The following is a 24951-nucleotide window of genomic DNA, read 5'->3' on the forward strand; positions in this document are numbered from 1 at the left end:
CCAGCTGGTGTTCGCTCCACAATAAACTGGGGTAATAATTAATCCTAACGGCCCAGGAGGCTTTCTTGGAGCAAGGGCTGAGATGATGGCAGCGCTGGTCCCTTGTCATGACCCCCAGCACCCCATGTGGGAGCAGCGGAGGCGGGCGAGCCTCACAGGGTTACCCTCTACCTGCCAGCACAGCCCAAGCAGCATCACGAAAAGCGCTCAGGAAACAACGTGCAAGGAGAAGGGGACGTTCCCTGTCCTATCGCATCCAGGATGTTTGCCTGCGAGTGCATGCGAAGTCTTGACGTGGTGTGAGTCTGGCTCAGCTAAACAAACAGAGACCTCGGCGGGACGCCACAGCCTCGGCCTCCCTTCCCGCCCCAGGGTACGTCACTGGTGAGTGGTTTAACGAAGAAAAAACTAAATGTGTGACCACTCCGTGCTGCTGGTCTCAGGTCAGGCTGAGCCCTTGGTCCCGTGCCAGGTACTCAGAGGTTTGGGGAGGAAAGGACTGGTTTGAGTGTCCCCACAGGTCACAGGGCGATGGGACCTTGGCTTGTGTGGGAAACCCAGCCAGGGGACCGTGATGCTGACATGAGTGGCCAGGGGGTTGTGAGAGTCACCAGGAGAAGAGCTGAGACTTTTTTCGGTATATGTATTATTTGCTGGAATGGAAAGAAATCAGAAAAGAGCACAAAAAAAAACAACCTGTAACAAAGAAACCAGGGCAGCTTTTCCCAGTGAAACAAAACCCAAACCATCAGTGGGAAAACATTGGCTGGGTCAACCTGCCACAAGCCAGTCTTCTGGGATTACATAAACTTCATAAAAAAAAGTCACTTCTTTCTTTGTACTTTTTTTTTTTTACAAAACATTTTAATTCAGGTCCACTTTGAAATGAAAAGAAGGCTTCTTGAAACAAAAAAAGCATTGTGGTTTGTTTTGAGAACATCTAAATGAGCCACTTTGGCATCGCGCCTGTCCTCGCCCTTTCCCTTTGCCCTAGATGATGCCCCATGGCCCCATTAGATGCCAGCTCCAAAGTCTCATGTCCCCACGGGTCACTTGGCCCCATCTCCAGCGGTGACACCAGGAGGGATGCTTGGGTGGGAGTCAAACACGTGGCACTGGTACCAGCTGTCTCCAAATGGGTCCCAGGGGCCAGTGGCCACAGAGGTGACTGCTGTTGGGAGGAAGCCGATGTCACCCCAGCTGTGAACGCGCTGTCACCTGGGCAGGTCTGTGCATTACCTTCCCCATAATAATGTGCCCGAGTGCTATTTCTCACAGGTCCCCTGACAGCTTTCATGGGACCCCAGCGGCTCGGCTTGCCTCGAAACATCACCGGCGTCATGTAAAGCAAAGGAGCTCAGCTTTCCCCTGCCCCAGCAGCACCCACCACCCGAGAGCCTTTCTCCAGACACCCGCAGCTCTGCCAATGGTGCTAAACAGGCACTCGGTGCCTCCAAATTTCAGTCTAATGGCTTAGACTTAAGAAATAAGGGTGCTGCAGCAAAGGAGGGGCAGGGTGATGGATCCAGCCACTTTGCTGAAGGCAGGGGCAGGCAGGAACAGCAGGGACCTGCTGGTGGCTGGGTCTGCTTGTGGCAAACTGATGCTGCCCTCAGCTTCTGTTTTGGGCAAACAAAAAAAATTCAGGTTTCACTCTCAGCAGAGGGTTGTGGCTGCTTGGTAAAACCCGTTCTCACCGGACACTGGGAAGAGGTAAGGAGAAGGATTGTGGAGGAGGACTGTTTGAAAAAAAACCACACTTTCAGTTTTGTTTCAGCCTTCCTGCCACCTTTCTTCTTTCCCAGGGCAAATCTAGAGAGCAGGAAAACTCGAGTTTGTACTAAACTTTTCTAGGTAATGATGAAACAAACATAAAAAACCACTGCTTCATCTTGAGATTTGGCCACACAAACAGGAGCTGGCAATGCCAGGAGCGCCTGGGACAGTACTCACCTCTGTCCCTGGTAGCCCCAGATCCAACAGTATTTCAGTCTTAATTTAACATCAGAAGCAAAGGTTCACACAGCCAGCACGCCCCAGGTCTGCAACGCTCCAAGCTGCTGCTCTCATGCAGCAGAATGGGACCTGTCCTGCCCTGGTCTGTCCCTGGCAGGGTCTCCTGCTTCACTTCTTGCCGGGGCATGTCATCCCCATTGTCTTGGTGTCCCATGTCCTTGTGTTCCCGTGTCCCAGCCCATCCCCGAATTGTCCCATCCTATGGGACCTCACACCCGGCTGCATGGGAGGAGGGTGCTGTCGGGGGTGTGGGGTGACACAGGTGTCCCCGATGCTGAGGTGCAGCCTCCACCACAGGAGCCCTGTCAGCTCTGGCCGCATCCATAGCCTGCCGTGCGCCTGCTGCTCCGTGCCACAACGAGCTCCCTGGAGTGTCCTCATCTTTTTAATTCCCAACTAGGTCCCCCATTGCCTAACCAGGGCAGTTTCACTGCCAGCCATCTCTCCCACACAGGGAAGGTGGGAGCAGGGTCTGCCTGCACAGAGGGGGTTATTTGAACCAAAACCCTGCACAGCAGCACGGGAGCATCCGGGAAGTCCCCATGCTCGTGGCCCTGCTGTTTTCCTGCACGGAAGCAGCCGTGGGAGAGGCAGGAGCCTGGGAGCACAGTTGGCAGGGCTCCCTGCCACTGGCTGCCAGGAGTGTTCCTCACCCTGTGGCAGTGCCGACTCGGTTCCAGCGCCAATTCAGGCACGCTGCACCATGGCCAGCCCGGGGCCTGCGGCTGGTGATGATGGGGGACCCAGAGAGCCCCGGGAGCCTGTCACACACCCACAGCATCTGGGTATCTCCTGCAGCTGCAGCACCCATTCCAGGGCTGTGTTTGAGGTTTTAGTTCAGGTGCCCATGGCGGGGAGCCTGCTGCCATCCCCCTCTCCATCGTGGTGCCAGGGCACGCTGCAAGAGGAGATGGTGGCTGCACTTTTGGGGCTTTGCTGTTCACATCCCTTTGCGACTGTTGGTGAAGAGGAGGTCTGCAATGGGGTCCCCCTCCACCGTGAGCCCCTCTTTGAAGAGTGGGGTGAATTCTTAGCCATGGGCTGGTGTGCACCCACCATCCCTGTGCTACAGGGATGAAACAAGTCCTTCTCGCATCCTGCTCTGTTCAAGCTGATGTTCAGCGTGGCTCTTCATCGTACCCTGACATCCTTTCTCTGTCATCTCACAGCCATGATTTCCTTGGGGCCATGAGTTCAGCAGATACGGACTTTCCTATGGTCAGTGGGAACAGACTAAAAAGGAACCGGGGAAGGTGTGTAGGGATCTTTGGTGGTGATAAGGTTGTGGGGTGCTGCAGAGCTGGTGGAGCCTGTTTGGGCAATGTTTCCTGGGGAGCTTTCACAGCCCTCAGGACGCGGAGCTGCAGGGCATCTGTTGAACTGCTGTGGTGGGAAAGTGATAAGCCAAGATAAGGAGAGAGAAGCAGGTCTGGAGAAAGCAATACAACTTTCCTGCCTAAACTGAGCTGGACTTGGGGTTGTCTTGGAGCAGGACCAAATGCTGTTTGAGTAGCAGAGGTTGCGTGGGTCTCACTGCATGTCCACCATCAGAACAGAAGAGCCTTTCCCATGACAAGCACAATGTGTCCGGGGTGTTGTGAGAGCTGTGGGAGACACTGACCCTCAGCACTCAGACAAAATGCAGAGGGGCTGTGGGGAAAGGGGCTGGGATATCTCTGCTGGGCAGGAAAGGAAATATCCCAAAGGATTTCCTGCAGGCTTCCCAGCCTGGCTTCGTGGTCGATATGAGCAGCTGGTGGGGATGGGAGGATGACAAAAAAGGAGACATCAGAAATGATGGGGGCTGATTTTCGTGGCTGAAAAACATCCTCAACTGAAATGCTACATTCAAGAGGAAAGGAAGGTCTTAAATCTGCTTCTTAATGGGCAGTGGGATGTCCCATGCTGATATGGCTGAAGCAGGGATGCTGGAGAGACACTGCTCAGAACCAGGGCTGAAGGAAGTTTGGAAGGATCCCTCACCTGCCTGTGGTGCTGGTGCAATTTGATCCATGAGTCAGGTCCTGGCATGCCAAGCCGGCACCTTCCTGCTGCAGTAACCCTTCCCCTCGACTCCCCACACCCTCAAGTGAGGTATGGGTCACAGGAGATGTGTGGGTCCTGGACAGAGTGTGGGTGCCTGGTGAGGTGAGAGGCCTGGGCAGTGTTGGTCCCTGATGAACTGTGGAGCCTGAGATGTGGGTCCTGGGAGAACTGTGGGTCCCAGCAGAGGTGGGGGTCCAAGGAGAGGTGGGAGTCCTGGGTAAGGTGTGGCTCCACTGCTCCAAGGATCCCAAACCATGCTGTGCCCCTGCATACTGAGGTAAAGCTGGGATCTCAGTGTCTGCATGAGAAACTGGGGTTGAGCCCCAGCTGTCTTTCAGAGTTCATCCCAAAGTGACCTTCCTGTGTTGGAGGGGTAGAAAAGACCCACATTCCTTTTCCAGAGATCAAATCCCAGCTGCCAAAAGCACCTCTCCTGGTGAGCACTGGGATCCCCTTGCCTTAACTAGGATCCTTTGCAATTAACAGCTATGGGGCAGGGCTAATGCACCCCAGAGAGGCCACTGTGCCCGAGGTGCCGGGGTGGGAACCCCCTGATCTCCCAGCTCCTGGTGGGTGTTCTATCAAGAGCGAGGAGGGTCCTCAGGGAGAAGTGTGAGGTGACACCCTTAAACCCCATCCTCCCTTTCCCCTGCCAGCACTGGGGACCCCTCTGCCTGCTGGTGCGGCTGGGGGGGGGGCGGACGGGCAGGGCAAGAGTTAACCTACCTGGTCTCCCATCCCTCTTGGCTCCACCTCGAAGAGGGGAGGGAAAAGGGAAAAAGTAGGGGGGAAAAAAAAGAGAAGAGGAGGAGGAAGAGGGCAGAGAGAAGCGCCCGGACCGCGGGCAGCCCCGGCCAGCAGCGGAGCGGCCGCCTCGTCCTACTCCCAGCATGTTCCAGTGGTGAGTGACTGCCGGGGAGCGGGGAGCCCGAGCCCCGCTCCTGTCCCGCTCCTGCCCCGCTCCAGCACCGGCTGAGACCCCGTGTCCCCCGCCCTGCGCTCCCGCCGCTCGGCATCGCCGTCCCAGCGCTGCGCCCTGCCCGGAGCCTGCGGGTTTGCGAGGTCCCCCGGTCCCTTCCCCAGCAGGTCCTTCCCGAGGGGTCCCCCGGTCCCCTCCCTGCCGGGTCCCTCCCGATGGGCGCCCCGGGGGCGGCTGGCTGGGAAAGGGCATCTTGGGTGGGGAGGCTGCCGATGGGGAAGGGGACAAAGGGCTGCGCCGTATCCCCTGTCCGTCTGTCCCCATCCCAGGAACGACGCTCCCTCCCGCCCCTGCTCTCCAGAGGGGTCCCAGTCGGGGTCCTCCCCCATCACCCCCGGGCCGGGGTACCCCAGAGAAGGCTCTCTGGGGTGTTCGCTCCCAGCGCGAACCTTCCCCTATCCCGGGGCACCGGAGCTCCGGCTCGGAGGCTCGGCGGGAACCGGGACGGGGGCAGCGGGCAGGGACCGGCGGTCAGTCCCCCTCCTTCCCTGGGGATGCCTTTCCCAGCCCTTCCCTGCAAAGGGCTGATCCGCGTGGCGAGGCCGGGGAGAGCGGGGCCGCGGGGGCCGCCAGACCCTCCCCGGGGGGGGGGGGGGGTCCCTGTCCCAGGGCAGCGCCAGCGCTGGGGGCAGATGCCCGCGGAGGGGAAACATCCAGGGCTTCACCTCTTGCCTCTTCCTCAGCCCTGTGTTTTTACCGCCTTCTATTTAAACCAGACATCTTTTATAAGAAAGGGACGTGTCCTCGGACACCCCGGGACTGGGGACAACCGTCGTGAGCTGGGACCCCGCTGGGCCTTGCACCCAGCTGGCACAAGCCGCTTTTGGAGACATTTGGGTGCTTTATGCCCAGCATGTGCTCCTAGGTGGGATCTCCTCTCCCAAGCCCTTGGCACCGTCAACAGAAAGGGCTCTATGCCGGCTGTGCCTCCGCCGGCTCGGTGACTGGTTCTAATTGAGGGGCCAGAAAAATCCAAATAAATAGATAGCCCTGACCGATCAAAGAGGGTTTTATGTGGATCAAAAAGCGGCTGTGTGCATCTCCAGGGATGGAGAGCTCCAGTCTCCCGGGGCCTCACCGGCCCCACGGCATCACCACCTGAAGGGGAACCTGCCCACCTCTAATTTGGGGGTTTTATATTTATCCTTCCAGGGCACAGCCGGCAGTGGCGCGGCTGTCTCACAGGGAGGCTTTTCAGCTTTTCCTGGTGGAGAAGAGAGAAGAGGAGGAGCGGGACGGGACATTTTCAAAGCTCTTTCAATGGCATCGACACTAGTGGTTGGGGCAACTGGTGCCAGTTGGCGCCAGTGGAAGCCGAGCTGGGGTGCGGGGGGGGCGCTGCCTCCGGGTTCCTCAAGACCGGGTGCCCCAGGCTCCTGGGGATGCTGCCGGGGACTGGCTGGGAGTTGTATCCCAGAGCAGGGCGCTGGGACTCAGTAGGGTTACTTCTCTCTGATGGCAGCGAACCTGAAGCACCACCCTCGCCTCCTGCAAAGTGATGGTTCTTAGGGTCTTCCAGAGAGCAGGTCCTGTTTTCTCCCTGCTAAAGCATTTCCCAGCTGAGGAGACCACAGAGCAGAAAAGATGTGCACGATTGTCACTCTTTTGCCCCCAAATCCTTGGTTTGATGCGGGAACTGCAGGCTGTTGTGGCTCAGGGTCCCCCCAGACCCCATCACTTCCCCGCCTGCAGAACAACAGGGTTTCTGCAGGGCAGGAGGCAGCCACAGGGCTCTCGCTCCTGTCGGACACGATGCTGCCCCAGGGTTTGCAGAGTCAGACCTACAGAAAAAATTCCACATAGTTTTTTTTTGTAAAAAAGCAAAAATCGCACATTGCACTGGTGAGAGCTGGGAAACGGTGTCCGCTGAAGGAAAGTGGCTGATGCACAACACCTCACCGATATACTCAGATGTACCCTACCCAACCCTCCCCCTTTCACTAAAGATGAAGCTCTCCCCTCACCCCTGGGACAGTGTCTTCTGCCTGGGCTGAAATAAAAAGCAGTGACCCAAGGAGGGCAACAGGGGCGAGCAGCTCCATGTGGCTCCTGTCCATATCAGGCAGAGCCTGCCAAATATGGGACCCATCCCTGCTGGTTAGCAACAGCCCTGCCTATGCAAGTTTTTTAAAATTATATCAATAATTCCCTGCCCATGTATTCTAGGGAACTTCTGGCCATCCTTCAGGCTGAGTATGGTATCACTTGTCGGCTTTGAGGTGGTGAGGAGCACAAGGATGGGATGGGTCGGGGTGGGCTGAGCTGGGGTGGAAGCAAGGCTAGGGTGTCGGGATGGGATCGGAGCAATTGGACTTTCTATACAGGGGTGACTGGGTTTATTTCTGCTGAGGTGCCAGGTATCAATGAGAGGTTTTAAATGTTGCTGGGCTCTCCAGGGGTTGAAATTGCCACTGTATCAAACTGAAGGGTTTCTAAAAACAATCTCAGAGCTGTGTGGCCAGGCCTGGAGAGGGTTAAGGGACTGGTGAGATCTAATCAGAACTGCACCCTCATCAGTCGCAGGTGAGTGGCCACATATAAAACTGGTCGGGGAATACCTATCCATTTACCAGTAATTACTTATTTCCACTTCCACACTCACTCTCACAGTCCACACTAGCGATCACAGTTTTCCCACATAAACACAGGGCTGAAAAGTTCTTTGTACTTGAGGGTGAAGCTGGAGACAGGAGCTCCCAAAAGCTCCTGGTTCCCCCCATTACCATTTGGGGCTCCTGCGTTTCAGGTTGGCCCAAAGAACAATGCTGTCCCCTGCCTTGGGGAGCCCAAGGGACATTGGGGTGTCTCATCAAGTAGGTGTTTTGGTGCACCCTGTGCCCCAAAACCCCAGCAGCTTCCCAGCAGCACTGAACACAATCTGGCCCCAGGGCCAGAAGAGTTTCAAGGCTTTTTTTTTTGGCTATATGGAAATTCTTCGGTTAAATGTTTCAGATTTCTGCCCCAAGCTCCTCCTCTGGACTATCCCAAAGTGAAGGTGCCATCTGCCTGGTAGAGGTGATCTTGGATCTTTCTGGCTCTAACAGGGAGCGGGAGGCCAAGGGGCTGTCCCTGATGAGTGGCACCTGAGCTAGGACACGCTTCTGTCACCAAGAGGATGGGTGCAGGGGAGCCGTGAGACCGGTGTAACATCTGTCTCCCCCAGCTGAGGTCTCCTTCACCCACCAGCAGGCAAAGGGGCTGCCGAGCACTCGTGTGTCCCATCTGCACGGGAGCAGCCAGAGTCAGGGCTACCCTTGGGAAGACATCGGGACCCCAGTGGGCACATGGAGCCCAGCTGCCGCCCTTGTGCCCCAGTGTTCATTTGCACGGGGAGATGGCCCGAGGCATCTGGAGCATGCAGGACTGTGGCGGGAGGAAATTGGTGCAGATGTGCCAGCTGTGGAGGGGAGCCGGGCACTTCAGGGCAACATGGTGCAGATGGGCGGAGCTGGCAATTCCTCTCCACCACAGCAGCAGGGCGAGAAACCCACCTTTAACTATGTGGAAAAGCAGGTTGGAGGGGATTTGGTGCATCAGTAATCTGAGTGCAGCCATCCCGCTGTCCGAAGGAACATAGGAGGGTCTCTCTCAAGCCCATGCCAAGCTCTAGATTTGTCTCAGGAGCCAGTGGCTTCCCTGGTCAATGGGTCTGCAGCAACAGGGTGGGATGGCCTCACGAGGTACTGGGTTTGATCTACCACCCTCAGTCCCCTGCACACCCTGGACATGCAGATATCCGTTTGCTGCAGGCTGGGAGAAATCTGTTTCCAAGCTTGAGATCTGGCAGTGGTGCAAATCCCCAGCGGTGCATCCACCGTCCTTATCACTGCAAAGTGAAGCAATGGCTCCCGAGAACTGGCCAAAAAATGCCCAGCAGTGCCTCCAGGAATGCTAGTTCCTGACGCAGATACAGGGTTAGGGATGTCTTTTCCCCACTGAACAGTGAAGTTCATCTCAAATGCCAATTTTTTTGTCCTGACCTGCTATTTTGAAATGAAAACGCGATGCCTATTTCGTGTCTACTCCCATGGTCTTCCTGGCTCCGGCGTCTCAGTGTTATGTAACCTGTGATGCCAGAGCAGAGCTGACACTTCTGTGGAAACGATAATTTCCTTCTGTTCTCGTCCTAAACTACAATTTTCAGATGGCTGAAACAGGGGGCTCCCTTCGGACTTTCCTCCGAAACAGCTGCTTTGCTGAAGCTCTCATCCTGGCTTCATGTCTCTCACTCGACCCATTTTTTTCTTTCCCTTGAACCCTTTCCAGTTCTTTGTGCAGATATGGGGTTACCTGATGACACCATGACCACCTGCCACATGTTTTATGCCTAACCCTGCAGTTAACTGTGGCCCCAGAGCTGCCCCACAAGTGGGATGTGGGTGGGAAGACCATGCGTGGAGGTGTCCTACAGCTCTTCCCACAAGGCTGCTGCCTGTCAAAAGGCGATGGGACACATTACGAGCATCCCATATCCTCTCCAGGATGTGCTTTTGCAGATAAGCGTCTTGTAGCCTGCAGTTTCCTCTCCTTAATGTCCCTGTCTCATCCCCTTAGGAAGAAGACCATCTACAAAACAGTTTGCCTCTCCTTCTTGCTGGTGGTCACAGTGACAGTGCTGCAAAGGGGAATGGCCCCCAGCCAGTTCATGCAGGGCCAGCAGCAGAAAGAGCTGCCCCCTCCAGAGTCCCTGAAAACACAAAAGAGAGACAACGCCTTCTCCATCACCAGCACCTTCTGGAAGAATAGGAAGGAGAAAATCCCTCTGAAGGAGGAGGAGAGAGTGATGGCAAAGCAAGGGAAATCCTGGGATGTCACCACTACCAACTGCTCGGCCAACCAGAACTTGAGCAAGGCGGACTGGTTCAAAGGGCTGGAGCCCAACTTCCAGCAGTTCCTGCTCTATCGGCACTGCCGCTACTTCCCCATACTGATCAACCACCCGGAGAAATGCAGCGAGGATGTCTACCTGCTCATTGTGGTCAAGTCTATCATCACACAGCATGACCGTCGCGAGGCCATCCGGAGGACCTGGGGCCAGGAGAAGGAGGTGGATGGCAAGAGGATCAGGACGCTGTTCTTGCTGGGCACGGCCTCCAAGGAGGAAGAGAGAGCCAACTACCAGAAACTGCTGGATTATGAGAACTACATCTATGGGGATATCTTGCAGTGGGATTTCCTGGACAGCTTCTTCAACCTCACCCTCAAAGAGGTCCATTTCTTGAAGTGGCTGAACATCTACTGTGACAACATCAGCTTCATCTTCAAAGGTGACGACGATGTGTTTGTGAGTCCCAGCAACATCCTGGAGTTCCTGGAGGACAAGAAGGAGGGAGAGGACCTCTTCGTGGGAGATGTTCTCTACAAGGCTAGGCCGATCCGGAGGAAGGAGAACAAGTACTACATCCCCAGCGCCCTCTACAACAAAAGCATGTACCCACCCTATGCAGGGGGTGGAGGCTTCGTCATGGGTGGGCCTTTGGCCAAGAGGCTGCACAAGACTTCAGAGACGCTGGAGCTGTACCCCATTGATGACGTCTTCCTGGGGATGTGCTTGGAGGTCCTTAAAGTATCACCTGTTGGGCATGAAGGCTTCAAAACTTTTGGCATTGTGAAGAACAAGAACAGCAAGATGAACAAGGAGCCGTGTTTTTTCCGGAGTATGTTGGTGGTTCATAAACTGCTGCCTCCAGAGTTACTCCAAATGTGGGACTTGGTCCATAGTAACTTGACGTGCTCGAGAAAACTCAATGTCCTTTAGCTAAGTCTCTCTGGAGAGCTGGGACTGGAGGGGCCAGGACAACTGATCTCTGCTCTGGGATGGGGTGAGCCTGTGCTGGTGGCACACGAGTCCTTCAAGGGCATCTCTCTCTGGGGCAAGGAGGGCAGAGACACTGCGCTCTTGGGCAGGGTTTATGATAGTGTTTGTTCCTGTACTGTAATGTGGTTCACTTATCTCCAGCTGGGTTGGGGGTTGCTGAAAAAGAAGAGAAAAAAAAAACACAAAACAACAACAAATCTAGCACAAAATGGAGAGAGAGGACAGAGAGGTTGGTGCTCTGCTTTAGGTACCACCTCCACCAGAGCATGATGAATGTCAGAGTTGGGGGAGGCAGGGAGGGATGTGGCACAGGCATTTTTTGGAGACTTTCAGGGTCTGGCTATCCAGGGAAGCCACTCCAAAGGAGTTGAGAGTTTTACAAGTGCGTGAGGCCCCATGACTCAAAAGGGAAGGAGATTTTACTTGTTATGTTAAATTTCTCCTCCGTGCCAGGTTTTAATGACATAGAACCTGTGTGCATTGGGTTCAGCCCCACCAAAGTCCTCTCTGTGTTCCCACTGTGCAGCTGGGGAAAGGCGCTCTCCTCCGAGGCCAGACCTCGCCAGTCCCGAGCCCCCATTAGGGCTGCTGGGTTTCAGCCAGACAGTCAGGGAATTGGGGTCTTCGTCCCCCATAGATGGTCCCAGATGACAGTGACTCCCAGCACGAGCCTGGGCTGTGCTTGGCTCCCCAGTCCCTCTCCCAGCTGCACTGTGCGTGCGCTCAGAGGAATGCACTCAGCTGAAATTCCTCAGGTATTTGTTCCTCCTGGCAGGATAGGGAAGGGATGAAGCAGGCTGCCCTTGCCCACAGCCAAGGAAGCAGCAGAGAAACTTGGTCTGCTCCACCTGGAGTGGGCCAGGGGGCTTACCACACCTGGGACCCCAGATCCGGTGCATGTGTCCCAGGGGCTTGCTGCAAGGAGACCTACTCCTTGCAGGGAGGCTGTCTTGGAGGGGGACAACCACCCTTAAAGACCCCACGCGTGGCTGCTTCGGGCTCAGCCTCAGCTTTGCAGCAAGCACAATATTCCAGGGCAGGCTGGAAAGCAACAGTCCCACCCCAGCACGTGTAGCAGTGCCCCAGGGGACAACGTGAAGGAGGGCTGGTATGTCAGACCACGTCTGCTCCTATAGGGTTGTCGCAGTGTTTATTCTATGGGATGAGGCCCAGGAGCACGACAGGAAGTGGTATCACTAGACATGGCCCTTTTTCTTTGGACTAAAAAAGGGCCACCTGAGCTGTTGAGGGGACCCCGGAGCCGGCTGCCGTGATGGAAACCCACCCACCCCCCGCCCGACACAGAGAGACACGTGGCCATGCACAGGGCCACGGATGCTCTCCAGCTGCTGACTGCAGGCATGAGCAAAGCCGCAGGCATGTGCAAAGCCACAACGTGCACGGGCACCGGCACGCCAGATGCCAGGCACACACAGATGTCCCCATGCCCAGGGCTTGCACGCCCAGATGTCCCTGCTCATGGTTGGACATGCACAGCCACATCCATGGCCCTGACCATGCACGGCAAAACACAGGCACATGTGCTCGCTCTCTCTCTCTCCCTCTTGGTGCCAGACATTGAAAGGAAAAAATTTCGACTACCTCAAAGGTCCCCCTGTGCAGTGCCTTTTTTTCCTTTCCTTTTCTTAACGTGTCTTGTAAATGAGCCCATTTCATGTACTCCGAGTCTGTATGTTCTCCAGGTTAGAAAACAAACAAAAAAAGGGCATAAACCAGCCAAAAAAAGGCACTCTCACGCCAAGCCACACCACTTCTCAGCAAATGCTCCTCGTCTGCTCAGACGAGCTGCAAATTTGGAGCCCGTTGGTACTGGGGCTGGCAGCGATACTGTGAAATTTGATTTACGATGCACCCAGCTGCACCCAGCGGCGCCATGTCCCTGGGGCAAGTACTGGCAGCACAGGGCAGAGCCCCAAGGCCATTTTTGGTGCCCTCTGGGCTTAGGCAGTACACAACACTCCTTTGCTTTCCCGTCCCCTCTCTCCTTTCCATGGGAGTGAGTTCAGAAATACTTTGCAAAATGACACCTCTGTAATTTATGTCAGGTACAGTACCTTAGGCTGTATATTTATCCTATACGCAGCGGGCAGCTCTTGCTCACCCTAGCCATGTGCTCGGCGAGCCAGGGCTGCGTGCAGAACTCTCTCATTGTTGCTCTTCACTTTGTGGGACCTTTTACAGAGAAACCTTGTAGATTTGGTGAACATTCTAGTTTCTAAATAAAGGTTAAAAGAATAAGGAGAAGGAAAAAAGACCCCAAGCTCTCACCTCTTGTCATTGCTAGCAGGTTTCTGCTGGCTGAGACAGCCTGGCTGGTTGGGAATGAAACCTGTAGATGGGCTACAGTGACAAAACCACTGCTTGGAGTGGGCATTCGGGGGCTCTGGCTGCCCTGCTCCAGCTTGGCACAGCTTCCTTGCAGAACCTGACACGGTGTTTAACAAGGGCCAGTGGCTATTTTCTCTCTTCCATGCACTCCTCCAGCAGCATTTCAAATCCAGCTAAACTTCAGCTCGTCCTGGCCCCCTGCAGCAAATTGCTCCTCAGCTTATCCTCTGTGGCGAGAGCTGGAGGTTTGGAAACGTGCCTGTTCTGTCAAACATCCTCTCCTTGTGCTGGAGATTGCCACCTTGCTATCCTTGTTGCCCTCTCCATGGCAGGATCTTGCTCAGTCTTTTGTCCCCCAATCAAAGTACCACCACAGGGCAACACAGTCCCTGGTCATAGCACACTGGGATACACATCATGAGTTGGAAGTGACATTGGAGCAAAGCAAGCCACGTCCACAGGGACAAACTCCCATCAAGTTTGAATCTGGCTGGGGTGAAGAGGAGAAAAGCCACGCTGGAGACCATGGGTCTCAGCTCCGTGTTTGGGTGCTGGGGGCTCAGTTTCCAGGGCTGGCACCTGGCTCAGCCACTCGGCATGGTGATGGGGAGCAGTAAGGCCAGCAACAGGGACCAGCGCATGCTGGACTTGGCAGGCTGGGCCGCATGCCACGGAGGCCAGCTTTGTCGTGGCGCCAAAAATTTCGCAGGTGGGGAAAAAAGGCAAACGCTGAACGGATACACTCATGGATACTCTTACTCTTTCCCTCTCCAGGGTGACCCAGGGCTGCCTCCTTCTGCTGTGGGACTCCTCCCCGGGGTGCGAGAAAAGGCTCCATCTGGGTCCAGGGTCCCGCAGCGGGAGCAGTTTCGCTCCCCCCGCGGGGCCCGCCCGGCTCCGCCGCCCCGAGCGCGGCCCGGTGCTCCCCCTGGCGGCCGGCCCCGCCGCCGCCCTCCGCCCATTTGCCGCCGGGGCTCGGTGCGGCTCTAAAATGGCTGATGCCCAAACGGCTGGAGAGAAGGAGCCCTCGGCTCAAGGGCTGGGGGGAGACGACACACAAACCCCTCCTCAGGCTTCCAGCAGCAGCAGAACACTCCAGGGAAAAATCAGCCGCTCCCCCCTTGATTTAACATTTTAGCGGCAGAGAAACCCTTTGTTTCCCCTCCAGGGACTGTGTGTTGGGAATTAGAACCACAGCAGCACTTGAGGGGCTGCAAAGACCGTGTATGGCAATAAAAAAAAAAAAGTCACACTATGCAAAGCAGAGCTATTGTATTATTACATTAGCTATTACTATATAGAGTACAGCACAGGTCATTGCCCGCTGCGAGGTCAAAGCCACAGCAGCAGGACACAGGCACTTGACATTCAAGCTGCAGCCAGGGGAGGCTTGAACTGACAGCTACAGAGACAGAGGGCTGCCACCACTCCTGTCCCAGTTACGCCAAAACCGCACCTGCCCCGGTGCTTTCTGCACCCACATGCTGCAGTCACTCAAGAGCAGTGCCAGCCCCCAACAGCTTCCGCTTGCAGGACACCAGCCAAATGCCAGGCTGGGAAAAGAGGCCAGGAACTACTGCCAAGGGACTGGGCCAGGACCTAGCGTGTTCATCCCCACTCTGGTGGAAGCACTCACCTGTACCACCTCCCAAAGGAACATCACAAGGAACATGCTTGGTCAAGGTGACACATACAGTTACTCTCCCCAACCCCGTGTTTCAATGCATTCACACTTGGGATCAGTCAAGAGGAGAAAAAAGGCAACGGCTGCAAGAATGTGACTGAAGTGCAGGGCCTTAGGTACATGATCCAATTTACTCATTTGTTTAAAAAAAAAACCATGTAAAAGAGCAATTGGCTAGCATGCAGTTATTACCTACATCTTCAGTAAAAAAAGTATGGTTGTAGGCACAGGGCTTACCTCAGCCATCGTACTTCCTCTCTCCTACTCCTTCCCGCAAGCACTCCAAGCACAGCACACAGTCCAGAGCAGCAGCAGTGCATGAGCTGCTGCCTGGCATCACTGACCTTAAGACAGGGAAGGCTCAACACACACTATTTCTCAGCCCTGCTTCATTTAGCGGCGCAGAAGTAACACGAACCAGTTTAGGTCCTTTAATCTGTCCAAGACAGGGTGCTGAAGCACAAATGATAAAACATTCTGCATTTTTACAGCAAAAATGCTACAGAAGTTTATAGGAAAAAAAAAATATTTTTGTACATGGGTAAAACATTATAAATTCAAGACAACTCACAGACAAGGGGTTAACTCCCACATCTATCGCTGATTTTTTTTAAAAAGTTCATTTGAACAAGCAAGCAGTCAAAATGGCTTGCTCTCTCTTCCTTGAAATGAAAATTGTATCTTCCAAGTGGCTCACAGTACTGCTTTGCATCTTGGAATGTCCTCCGAAGGCTCCGCCAAGATAAAAGGAGAATAAAAACCCCCGGAGTCCTTTCAGATAGTCTCAGAGAGCAGAAGAAGAGGAAGGAAAGGGGAAGTTTATTCAAACTTTATCTTCTTCCCTTGTGGCTTGTGATCTCCACCTCCTCCTCTGCCTCCTCGGAAGCCACCTCCTCTACCTAGAAAGAAAATTAGGTCAAGAAGCAGAGTTACAGGTACCCCCAACACTGTCCTTCCAAACCCATCCTAATTCACGCCCCACCATAATCCCAAGAATGGCTTCGGATTAATTTTTGAGCACGTTCCCTTAGAGCAGCATTTGTCTCTTCTTACCTCCAAATCCTCTGCCACCACCTCTGCCACCAAATCCACCTCTTCCTCCTCGGCCTCCTCCTCTGCCACCACGACCGCCAAATCCACCGCCAAATCCACCACCACGCTGAAATTCACCCTTTGGCTTGGCAAAATCAAGGATCACTTTGTTTCCATCTATCTCTCCATCCTCCATGGCTTCTTTAGCTGCTTTGGCATCTTCCGGGGAGCTGAAGTCCACAAACCCAAACCTAAGAAACAGGTTAAGAGACAGAGACAGTCAAACTCCACAAGCTGTAGCACCACCTGCAGGTACTCGACAGCAATCTTTTCGGAAACACCACCAGCACTTCCGCAACAATACAGGGAGCAGGACCACGTTACTTGTATAACAGTAGTGGCTTCTCACAATCGATGGAGTCCCATCGTGAGTTTGCCAGTACTGAACAGTCAATATACTTCTCGTGCGAATCCATAGGCTGCCACGGATTTGCTGGCAGGAAGGAGCTCATTGAGAAGCGAGCACGCGCTGCCCTCTAGGAACAGAGCCGGAGCCGTAAGCTTGTTCTCTGGTTCCACATAACTACTAGTGTCACAGGATCACCCGCATGAGAAACACTCTGCACACGCAAGACCAGTTAAAGTGAGGCGTAAGGCTCTTTGTAGCAACTGAACTAATGCCAGGTGATGCTTAACGTACCCTTTAGATGATCCAGTGTCTCTGTCTGTGACTATTCTAGCACTTATAGAGCCTTCAAATGATTCTTTTAGCGTCTCCTCTGTGGTGTCCTCAGAAAGGCCTCTGACAAACAACGTTTTGCTTTGTTCTATGGAAAGAGAACACATTCGGAGATCATTACGCCTGAGCAAGGCAACCACCAGTTTCCTAACATCACATGCAGCTTGTGTTACTGGCTCTTGAAACAGCTCACGGGGCTCAAGGGTTTGTTTTGAAGTACAACTAAAGAAGTTCTTGAAAGCTTTCTCAGGCCTGCAGTAAGAACCTGATGTTAAATTATCTCCATCAGCCAACCTGGCACTGTCAAAATAACTCTTTTTAGGTTTGGTTTGTTCAAATAGATACTTGCATCTTATCAATAGGGATATTAACTGAACAGACACTGCTGGATCAGCACTTGACTATCTAGAGGACTTCGGCAGTAGTTTCATCAGCGTTTCAGATAATCAGTCATCATATCCAGCACACTTGCTTACGATGCAAGTCTTTCACTCCACAGCACTGCCATGCTTTTTTTCTGTTTGCTTTTTGGTGGTTGTTTTGGGGTTTTGGTGTGTTTTTTTTTTTCTTCCCACTTACGGTTAAATCCTCCTCTTGCATTCGTGTTCCCTTTCTGCCATGCTGGTGAACTGAATTCCAGTCTGATTGCTCTGCCTTCAATCTCTGTGTTGTTACAGGAATTCAATGCCTCTTTGGCATCCTCAGCTGTGGGAAATTCTACAAATGCATACCTGTTTGGAGAGGAAGATTTCAGTCAGCCTTGGAGCACAAGGGACCTGTGGAGTTAAGTCATTCACAGTGCCAACTCTAGAGTCAGGAGAAAGGCACAACATACCCTTTAGGCCGGCCCTGGTTGGTCTGTGGCATCTTGATGGAAGAAGCTTTCTTAAACAGTTCTTGAAGAGTTTCTTCTGAAGCAGCATATGAGAGGTTGTTGACAATTAGGGTCTTTGACTCTCCGCCACCTATGGAGAAAAATCAGTACTGTAAGCACAAGTTTGAGGAAGGAGAGCTCTCTGCTCCTCTAGGCACAAGATCCTCTCTAGGGTGAAAGTAGTTGTTGCTCCCTCCTCACTTCAAGGTGAGGCACAAGGTTAAGTGCAACACTGTTGTGGTCACCTAGACTAGTTGTCGCCCCTTGTCCAAAAACACGTAGTAGAGATATGAAAAGCACAGGACGTGGAGCACAAGTTAGGGAAAAGGTCCCTTCCTTATGGGAAACATCTTATGATTTTCCTGCAGTGCTTCAAGTTGTTCTACTCCTAGCAAACTTCTGAAACAAGTGGAATTAAATCCTAAATGTCATCTGCACGGACGTTATTGGTTTGGAAAAGTACCTTTCTGATGATCTTGATGGCTCTTCTCGCCAGTGAAGTCAATGACCATGGCACGACCATCAATCTCTGTGCCCTGCTTCTCCTCCAGAGCTTTGTTTGCCTCAGCTTCTGTTTTAAATTCAATATAGGCCATCCTACAGCACAGAAAAGAACATAAGCAAATGCCTCCTTCCTGGAATGACTAAGTTCACAAGCAGGGGGAGAAAGGATGTGGATGAAAAATGTATCAAAAATTAGCATTTTCAGTACATCTAATGCAGCAGGTCCCTGAAGGCAGTTTAAGGACACAAGCTTATCAAAAAATACCCAGAGTCTGAGAAACAGCAAATATCCAACGGTCCTCTCAGCTACATACCCTTTGCTATTCCCGTCCTTGTTCATTACTATTCGGATTTCTAGTGCGTTCTCAAACACGTCTCTCATTTCATCTTCAGTTAAGCGGTAGGGTAGATTTTTCACAAACAGTGTTCTAGCGTCTCTCTCTGCAAAGAGAAAAAAAGTTACTTTCACATTACCAGCTAAAAATCCCTTCTCATCTACACTGCCAATTCAGTGAGAACCAGAGTGAGTTGATGCAGCAGAAAATAAATCACAGTAAGCTTCCACATTTTCAGGAGGTGGAAAAGCAACTATTGTAACAGTTAATTAGGCTGTTACTGTACTTTAGGGCATCAAGTTCAGAAAACAGGTCCTAAAGCTTCAGAGAGAGCCACATTTCCTTCTCAGACTCTCCTCACCCAAGTTGCAGTATTTCTTGGAATCACATTTCCGGATATACCAGTCTGAACTTGCCTATCCATATGTTCGCATTTGAGAAACTGCTTATGATACAGAGCCCAAACCAGGAAGAGCTGCCTTAAGAGCAGAACAGCAGCCATCAGTAATGCTGCAAGTCTGCTCCAAGACCCAATTACAACAACTTTTCTTTGATGTGCACAGGTATTCAGAGTTACGGGCAGTACCTTTCTTGTTTTCTTTCATGGTTTCCTTGCTCTTTGCTTTTTCCAGTTTGATTTCCAAACCCATTAATTTCTTCCCGTTCAGTTGGAGAGCTTTATCCAGATCTTCAGCAGATGAAAAGTCTACGTAGCCAAATCGCCTGAAAGAAGAGTGACCTTACTTATTTAACCTGATCTATCTCTAGTAGCAGAGAACACAAAGAGAAATCCACAACCAGGGAGGATCCCACTGGTCATGTCAGTGTTAAAAGGAATGCTAGGTGGCCCACATAACCAAAACAACAGTAGAAAACAGCAGCTCTGTACTGACGTGGCAGCTGTCCCATTAGGGAGATGCTGTCTGAAAAAGCTGCAAGCCAGGCAGCTATTACACCCTTATCAGTAACATGCCTCTTCCAACTTCCACACACTATCAAGCAACCATCCCAGCATCTTTAAGAGAATCAGCATCTGCACAGTTACACCTCTCCAAACAAATCACTGTCAATTAAAAGTATTAAGTAGAAAAATCCTACTGATGAACTCACTTGGAAGCACCAATTCTGACATCTAAAACTTCGATATTCTTCTTCCCGAAGAATTCTTTGAGGCCAGTCTTCAGTTCTTCATACTCCTTGGTGGGAGCCAAATTTCCCACAAAGAGGGAGAAAGCTGAAGTGGGCCCTTTAAATGAAATGACAATCAGGTCTGTATTTTTTTAATGCAGTTAAAAGAACTAGAAGCCAGACACTAGACAGCTTTAGCACATCAGTTTCTGCTCAAAAGTGACATCATGCTTCAGTATTAAGTCCCTTATAATCATCACTTGTGCTGGAACATCCCCCACTCAGCATCCTGCACCTTCACAGTTATGTTTCACCCAACAGTCCAGTAACAGCACCACATAAGCACCATTTGATGATCCCACAACACCTACCGTCTGTTTTCTTTTTCTTGGCCTCTGGTGCACTCTTATTGGCCATTTCTTTCTTCCTCTTTCCAGGTGCCTCCTTGACAGGTTCTGTGATCAAGAACAAATAACAACACTGAAATAAAAGTACAAAACAACTTTTCCTATACTGGATCAACACAGGAGCATTAATCTTAACATCAGTCACACAAGACCTTCTCTTGTCACTACACCAACTGTTCCTCAGCCTGAAAGACCACGATAAGAAAAAAATTTTGCTCAGGCATATTTCCTGTTATTAGAGAGTTATGGGCTCAATAACATTTAAACTCACTTTCATCCTCACTTTCTTCCTCGGCATCCTCTTCATCCTCATCTTCATCTTCATCCTCCTCCTCTTCATCTTCCTCATCTTCAGAGTCTGCCTTGGCTTTCACTGGTGCGGCCTTCGCTGGCGTAGGTTTTTTCACTTGCACAGGGGTTGTGTCCATGGCTTCATCTTCAGACTCTGAAACAAGTTAAGCACAAGATTTCAGACACACTGAAGATTAAGCCCCTTCTGAGACTAAGAAAAGAAAATCTTGTGAAGCAAAATAGTGTTTTTCATGCCTCCTTAAGTTTGTATGTTCTCAGCAAAGGAGTTTAATATATTTATAGTGTTTATAAAAGCTGCCTCTTCCTCAAGTTTTACTGCATTAAAAAACAATACCGGTTCCCAAAAGTAAAAATAAGTTTTATTAGCAATAGGTAAATAAACACCCACTCAGACACATCTGATGGGCATTAGTAGCTGGCAAAAATCAGCTGGGCACTAAACGGAGACACACACTCTGCATCATCACTCTCACTAATCCATTAAATTACCCCCTACCTCTAGCTCCCTATAAGTGTTTATTTGTTTAACATATTCTATTTTTTATTTTTTTAAGGAGTCAAATGTTTCCCAAATCCCACATACCATCATCATCTTCCTCTTCATCATCCTCCTCCTCCTCCTCCTCTTCTTCAGATTCTTGTTTTGCTGGCACAACTGCAGGCTTTTTGGCTGGTGCTGCTGCAGGTTTTTTGGCTGCAGGCTTCACAGGCACTGCCGGTTCCTCTTCCTCATCTGCACCAACAGCACAGCAAGCATTAATCAATACCACTCGGCCTTTAAACTTTACCAGTCAAGTACTTTGTTCCACAAGACTTTTGCAAAGTTCAGGAAAGATCAGGAAACTGGAAGATGCTTCACATGCTGAATGTAATGCAGCTGCAGCCCAAATTCTCATCCAAAATTCACTGATTCCCCACCTTTCAATCAACAAATCCTCCTCTCACAAGTATTAAATCATACCGAACTTCAATTGCAAAGGTACTGAAATTCAACAACTTGATCAGACCAGCTTTAGTCAACTTCTACAAGGATGAACACATATTTCAAATGTAACTTACCAGAATCTTCTTCCTCTTCCTCCTCCTCCTCATCATCATCTTCCTCATCATCTTCATCTTCTTCCTCGCTCTCTTCCTTCTTGGCATTCTTTCCATTTTTTGCTCCTTTGGTTAGGACAGCAGCCTTTTTAGGTGATGGAGCAACAGCCTTTTTAGCTGGAGTAGCCACAGCCTTCTTGGCGGGTGTAACTGCCTTTTTTGCAGGAGTAGCAGCCTTCTTTGCAGGAGTAGCAGCCTTCTTGGCCGGTGTAACTGCTGCTTTTTGCTGTTTCTTTGGAGGGATCATCTGAAATACACACAGTGTAAGACTTTTATGCTGGCCCTTTAAACTACTATTACTTCAATGTCAGACAAATATACAACAACTGCCATCTACATTGCCTATTCTGTCCAATTAATAAAGCCCAAAGCCAGCTTTTTCAGGCTTTTAACAGACTACTTATGGAGTATTAAAATATCTCCAAATTCCCTGGTCCTGAAGCAAGACCAGTGACCTCTCTAGTAGTATTCAGTAGCTTGAAATTTTTTAGTCTTGCATATTATTTGTGTGTGATAAATCACTTATTGCCAATGTCCTGCTGGACCTGCTCATCAGTACTAAGGAGGGCTTTAAGATCTTCCAAAGCCAGGAAGCAGACGTAGCCATTAAGCTAATTTTCCTCATATTGCTCTCCTCTTGTAAAATCTAGTTTATGCTTTAGCCACAGTTAACTGACAGACACCAACTGCTCATTAATGTCGATTCTCTGTCACGTACTACGTGCCCCCAAACCTTGTAACACTTTTATAAGACATGCATCCTCCCGACTTTATTTCTAGCTTGATCACCTCTTCTCCGCTGCTTTCCTCTAGTTCAGAGGACTCTTCTTCCTCGCTCTCCTCGACCTTTTTGGGTGGAGGAGCCATTTTTTTCTGTTTGACCTGGTTCTTGGGAGTCTGAAAGAGAGAGCGAGCGGTGAGGCGCCGTCCATTCCTCCGCCCGCCCGGGAGCAGGCGGCACATTCGCGCTCCGGGGCACCCCAGCCACCCGCGAGCGGCACAGCCGCCCCCACCACGTGGCCGCCCCGCCCGCCCCCGCGGCGCACAACGTGCCGCCGCACCTCCGCCGCGGGGCGGGGGGGACCCGGGGGTGCTCGGCCCGGCGGAGCCGCTCGGCCGCCCGCTTTAGGGCGGCGGGAGCTCCCGGGGGGCGCCCCGCGCTCCCACGTGCTCGCTCTTCCCGGCGCACCACGTGGCCGAACGCGGCGTAGCTCCGCCTCCCGCCCCCCCACCCCCCCCCGCTCCGTACCGGGCTGCGCGCGCTCTCCCACCGCGCGCGCGGAGGTGCCCCGCCACCACCCCGGCCCGCTCGCCCCCCCACCCCGCGCCCCCTCCCGCGACAACACGAAAGAAAACGGATGGGACGAGGGGAGGCTTGAAACCGCTCCCGCCCAGCGCCCGGTCCCTCCCCTCGCCGCCATCTTCACGGTGAGGGAGGGGAGGCCTGGAAACCGCCGCGCGGCCTTAAGAGATGGCGGCGGGAAGACGGCCCAGCTTCCCCTCGCGGCCCCCTTCCCCCCCGATCGCCATCCGTCCGCCCCGTCATGGCGGCGGCCGCTCGCTTCCCGCCCGGCGACAGCGCGCGGCCCCGCCCGGCGCACTCACCTTGGCGATCTTCACCATGATGGCGGCGGTGCCTTGCGGCGCAGGGGCGGCGGCCGAGCTGTCTCAGGAGGGGGGCGGGCACCTCCGGCGGGGCAGCGGCGAGGAGCGGAACGGGCCCCGGGCGGTCGGCGGGAGCGGCGGCGAGGCGCTGGCTACCCGGACCGGGGACTGAAACGAAAGAGCGAAGGCAGGCCCCTTCCGCTCGCTTGCCTAGCCCTCCGCCACGCCACGCCCCCGCCGCCCCCGCCTCAGCCAATCGCCACGCGCGCTGCGCCGTCCGGCCAATCGCCGTCCCCGCCCCTCGAGCTCCTCCACCAATCTCCAGCGCCTTGCGATCAGCCAACGGAAAAGCGCGTTACAACCCCCGGCGAGAACGAGTCTGGGAGGTGGGGGGGCCAGAGCGGAGGGGACGCGCTGCCCGCCCGAGGGGAATCAGCATTAGCCAATGAGAGAGCGGCAGCTCGGCGCCTGCGCCCTGATTGGGCGGCGGGGCTTAGCGGAGGGTGGGCGTGACCGGGGCCGTGGGAGAGCACGTGGCGCGCGGCGGGCCGCGTGGTGGGGCCGGGAAGGGGATGGGAAGGGCCGGGGCTCCCGGCGCTGGGACGGGGAGCGGGCCGGGGTCTGCCGGCTGCTCTGCGCGGCGCCGGGGCCGGCTTTCCGGGTCTTCTTTGCGGCAGGTCGGCTCCAGGGTTGGAACTCGGCCTGAGCACGCTTTTGCCTTTTCCTTTGGCCTAGGGAAAGGGATAGAGCTGCCACCCGCCTCCGCTGCCCCCAGCCTCCCCTCCCCGGCCTTCGGGAGGCACTGAGCGCCCTTGGACAGTTCGAAGCATCCACGGGAGCTGGTCGATGTGCAGCTGCTGGGGTTGCAGTTGGCACAGGAGCACCCTGCAGCTGCCACCTTCCGCTGGCTCCTGGCAGGGACAAAAGGCCCAGCGCTGGGGCAAGAATAAACTTCTGCTTGTCTGAGGAATGCTTTTGAATTCATTCATTGAAAGAAGGCACCAGCTTTCTACCTGGGGAGTTTTACCCCAGGGCCTATTAAGTCGGGGTAGGAATGATCCCAGGGCAGCGAGCAGTACCCCTGTTTAACTTGCCGATCTGCTAGCAGGGCTGAGTGCTGCCTTTCCCCTGCCTGACACGGTATTCCCCAAAGGCCTGAGTGGCCTTTATTGCTGGGGCTTTCCCACTGCCTTACATCTCCTCCCACTTCAAACTGGGCATCCAGCCAGCTCCGTGGGGCTCCTGACTCAGGCACCTGTGACTGTAGCAGTTTGCCCATCTGAGGTCTGCTTGAAAGAAGCCCCTAACTTGGGGAACACAAGATCCTAGGGAGCCCTAAAGAAAAAAAACACAAACTCTAAATTAATGCAGTCCTGCAGGGCCCTGATGGCCTTGAGGGTACAGCCCTGGTTTGCTCAGTGCCACCTGAAAGCAAGGGAGACACAGAGGATGAGGCAACACACCCAGCTATTAGGCTGTCCCAGTGCCACTTTCTCCTCTGCTGTGTAAGGAGAGGCAGTTTCCAGACAGGTAGAGCCATAGCGGAGGGCACCCACTCACAGAGAGGTGATGGGATCAGTCAGTGTCTCCAGGCATAAGCCAGCCTGCAGAGAGTTTGCCACCATCAGCCAGTACAGGGAGAGAGGGCACTGGGACAGAGCAGGACACTGGCCATGTCCCAGCCCTGGTTACATACACAGGCAGATGAGGATGCCACCTGGGGAAACCCCTCGTATGGAGCAGCTGGACTTTGCATGTGAGACAGCAACATCTGGCTCACATCCCACGGTGTACTGCAGGAGCCATCCCTGAGTGCCCATGGGAAGCAGTGACATAGACCCAGGGTGGCCTGTGGGGATGCAGTGTGATGGCAATGGAGGAGGTAGAGGCCTGGCAGAGATTTTTAACTGTCTGAAGCAAGAGCTGATTGCTCCCTCCTTACCATGCCTGCACGAGGTGCAACAAAATCCTGTATTATCATTGCTCGTACAGCTTTGCTGCCAGTGCCAGGGCTGGCCTGGGTTC

At 53.3% G+C, this 24951-nt stretch overlaps 2 protein-coding genes and 2 non-coding genes across 4 annotated transcripts; 1 reads left to right on the top strand and 3 right to left on the bottom strand.

Moving 5' to 3' along the window:
- Positions 1–4952: 4952 nt before the first annotated feature.
- On the top strand, positions 4953–10799 carry B3GNT7 (UDP-GlcNAc:betaGal beta-1,3-N-acetylglucosaminyltransferase 7). The gene is made up of 2 exons (XM_086618515.1): positions 4953–4963; positions 9596–10799. Exons 1-2 carry the CDS (start codon positions 4953–4955, stop codon positions 10797–10799), a joined length of 1215 nt encoding a protein of 404 aa, XP_086474641.1.
- Positions 10800–15212: 4413 nt separating this feature from the next.
- Positions 15213–23008, bottom strand: NUCLEOLIN (nucleolin multifunctional protein). The gene is made up of 15 exons (XM_086618202.1): positions 22927–23008; positions 22111–22218; positions 21283–21568; positions 20807–20956; positions 20183–20356; positions 19876–19959; positions 19487–19622; positions 18963–19099; positions 18356–18482; positions 18001–18134; positions 17499–17628; positions 17243–17394; positions 16625–16751; positions 15946–16175; positions 15213–15791 (listed from the first exon to the last, which is right to left on the bottom strand). Exons 1-15 carry the CDS (start codon positions 22942–22944, stop codon positions 15712–15714), a joined length of 2073 nt encoding a protein of 690 aa, XP_086474328.1. The 5' UTR covers positions 22945–23008; the 3' UTR covers positions 15213–15711.
- On the bottom strand, positions 17049–17125 carry LOC147528117 (small nucleolar RNA SNORD20). Its single transcript, XR_015222416.1, has one exon. It is a non-coding gene; the product is annotated as a small nucleolar RNA SNORD20 (small nucleolar RNA).
- Positions 19702–19771, bottom strand: LOC147528118 (small nucleolar RNA SNORD82). The gene has a single exon (XR_015222415.1). It is a non-coding gene; the product is annotated as a small nucleolar RNA SNORD82 (small nucleolar RNA).
- Positions 23009–24951: the final 1943 nt, after the last annotated feature.

This window comes from Tauraco erythrolophus, chromosome 11 (genome assembly GCF_009769465.1).
Source record: "Tauraco erythrolophus isolate bTauEry1 chromosome 11, bTauEry1.pri, whole genome shotgun sequence".
Taxonomy (NCBI): Eukaryota; Metazoa; Chordata; class Aves; order Musophagiformes; family Musophagidae; genus Tauraco; species Tauraco erythrolophus.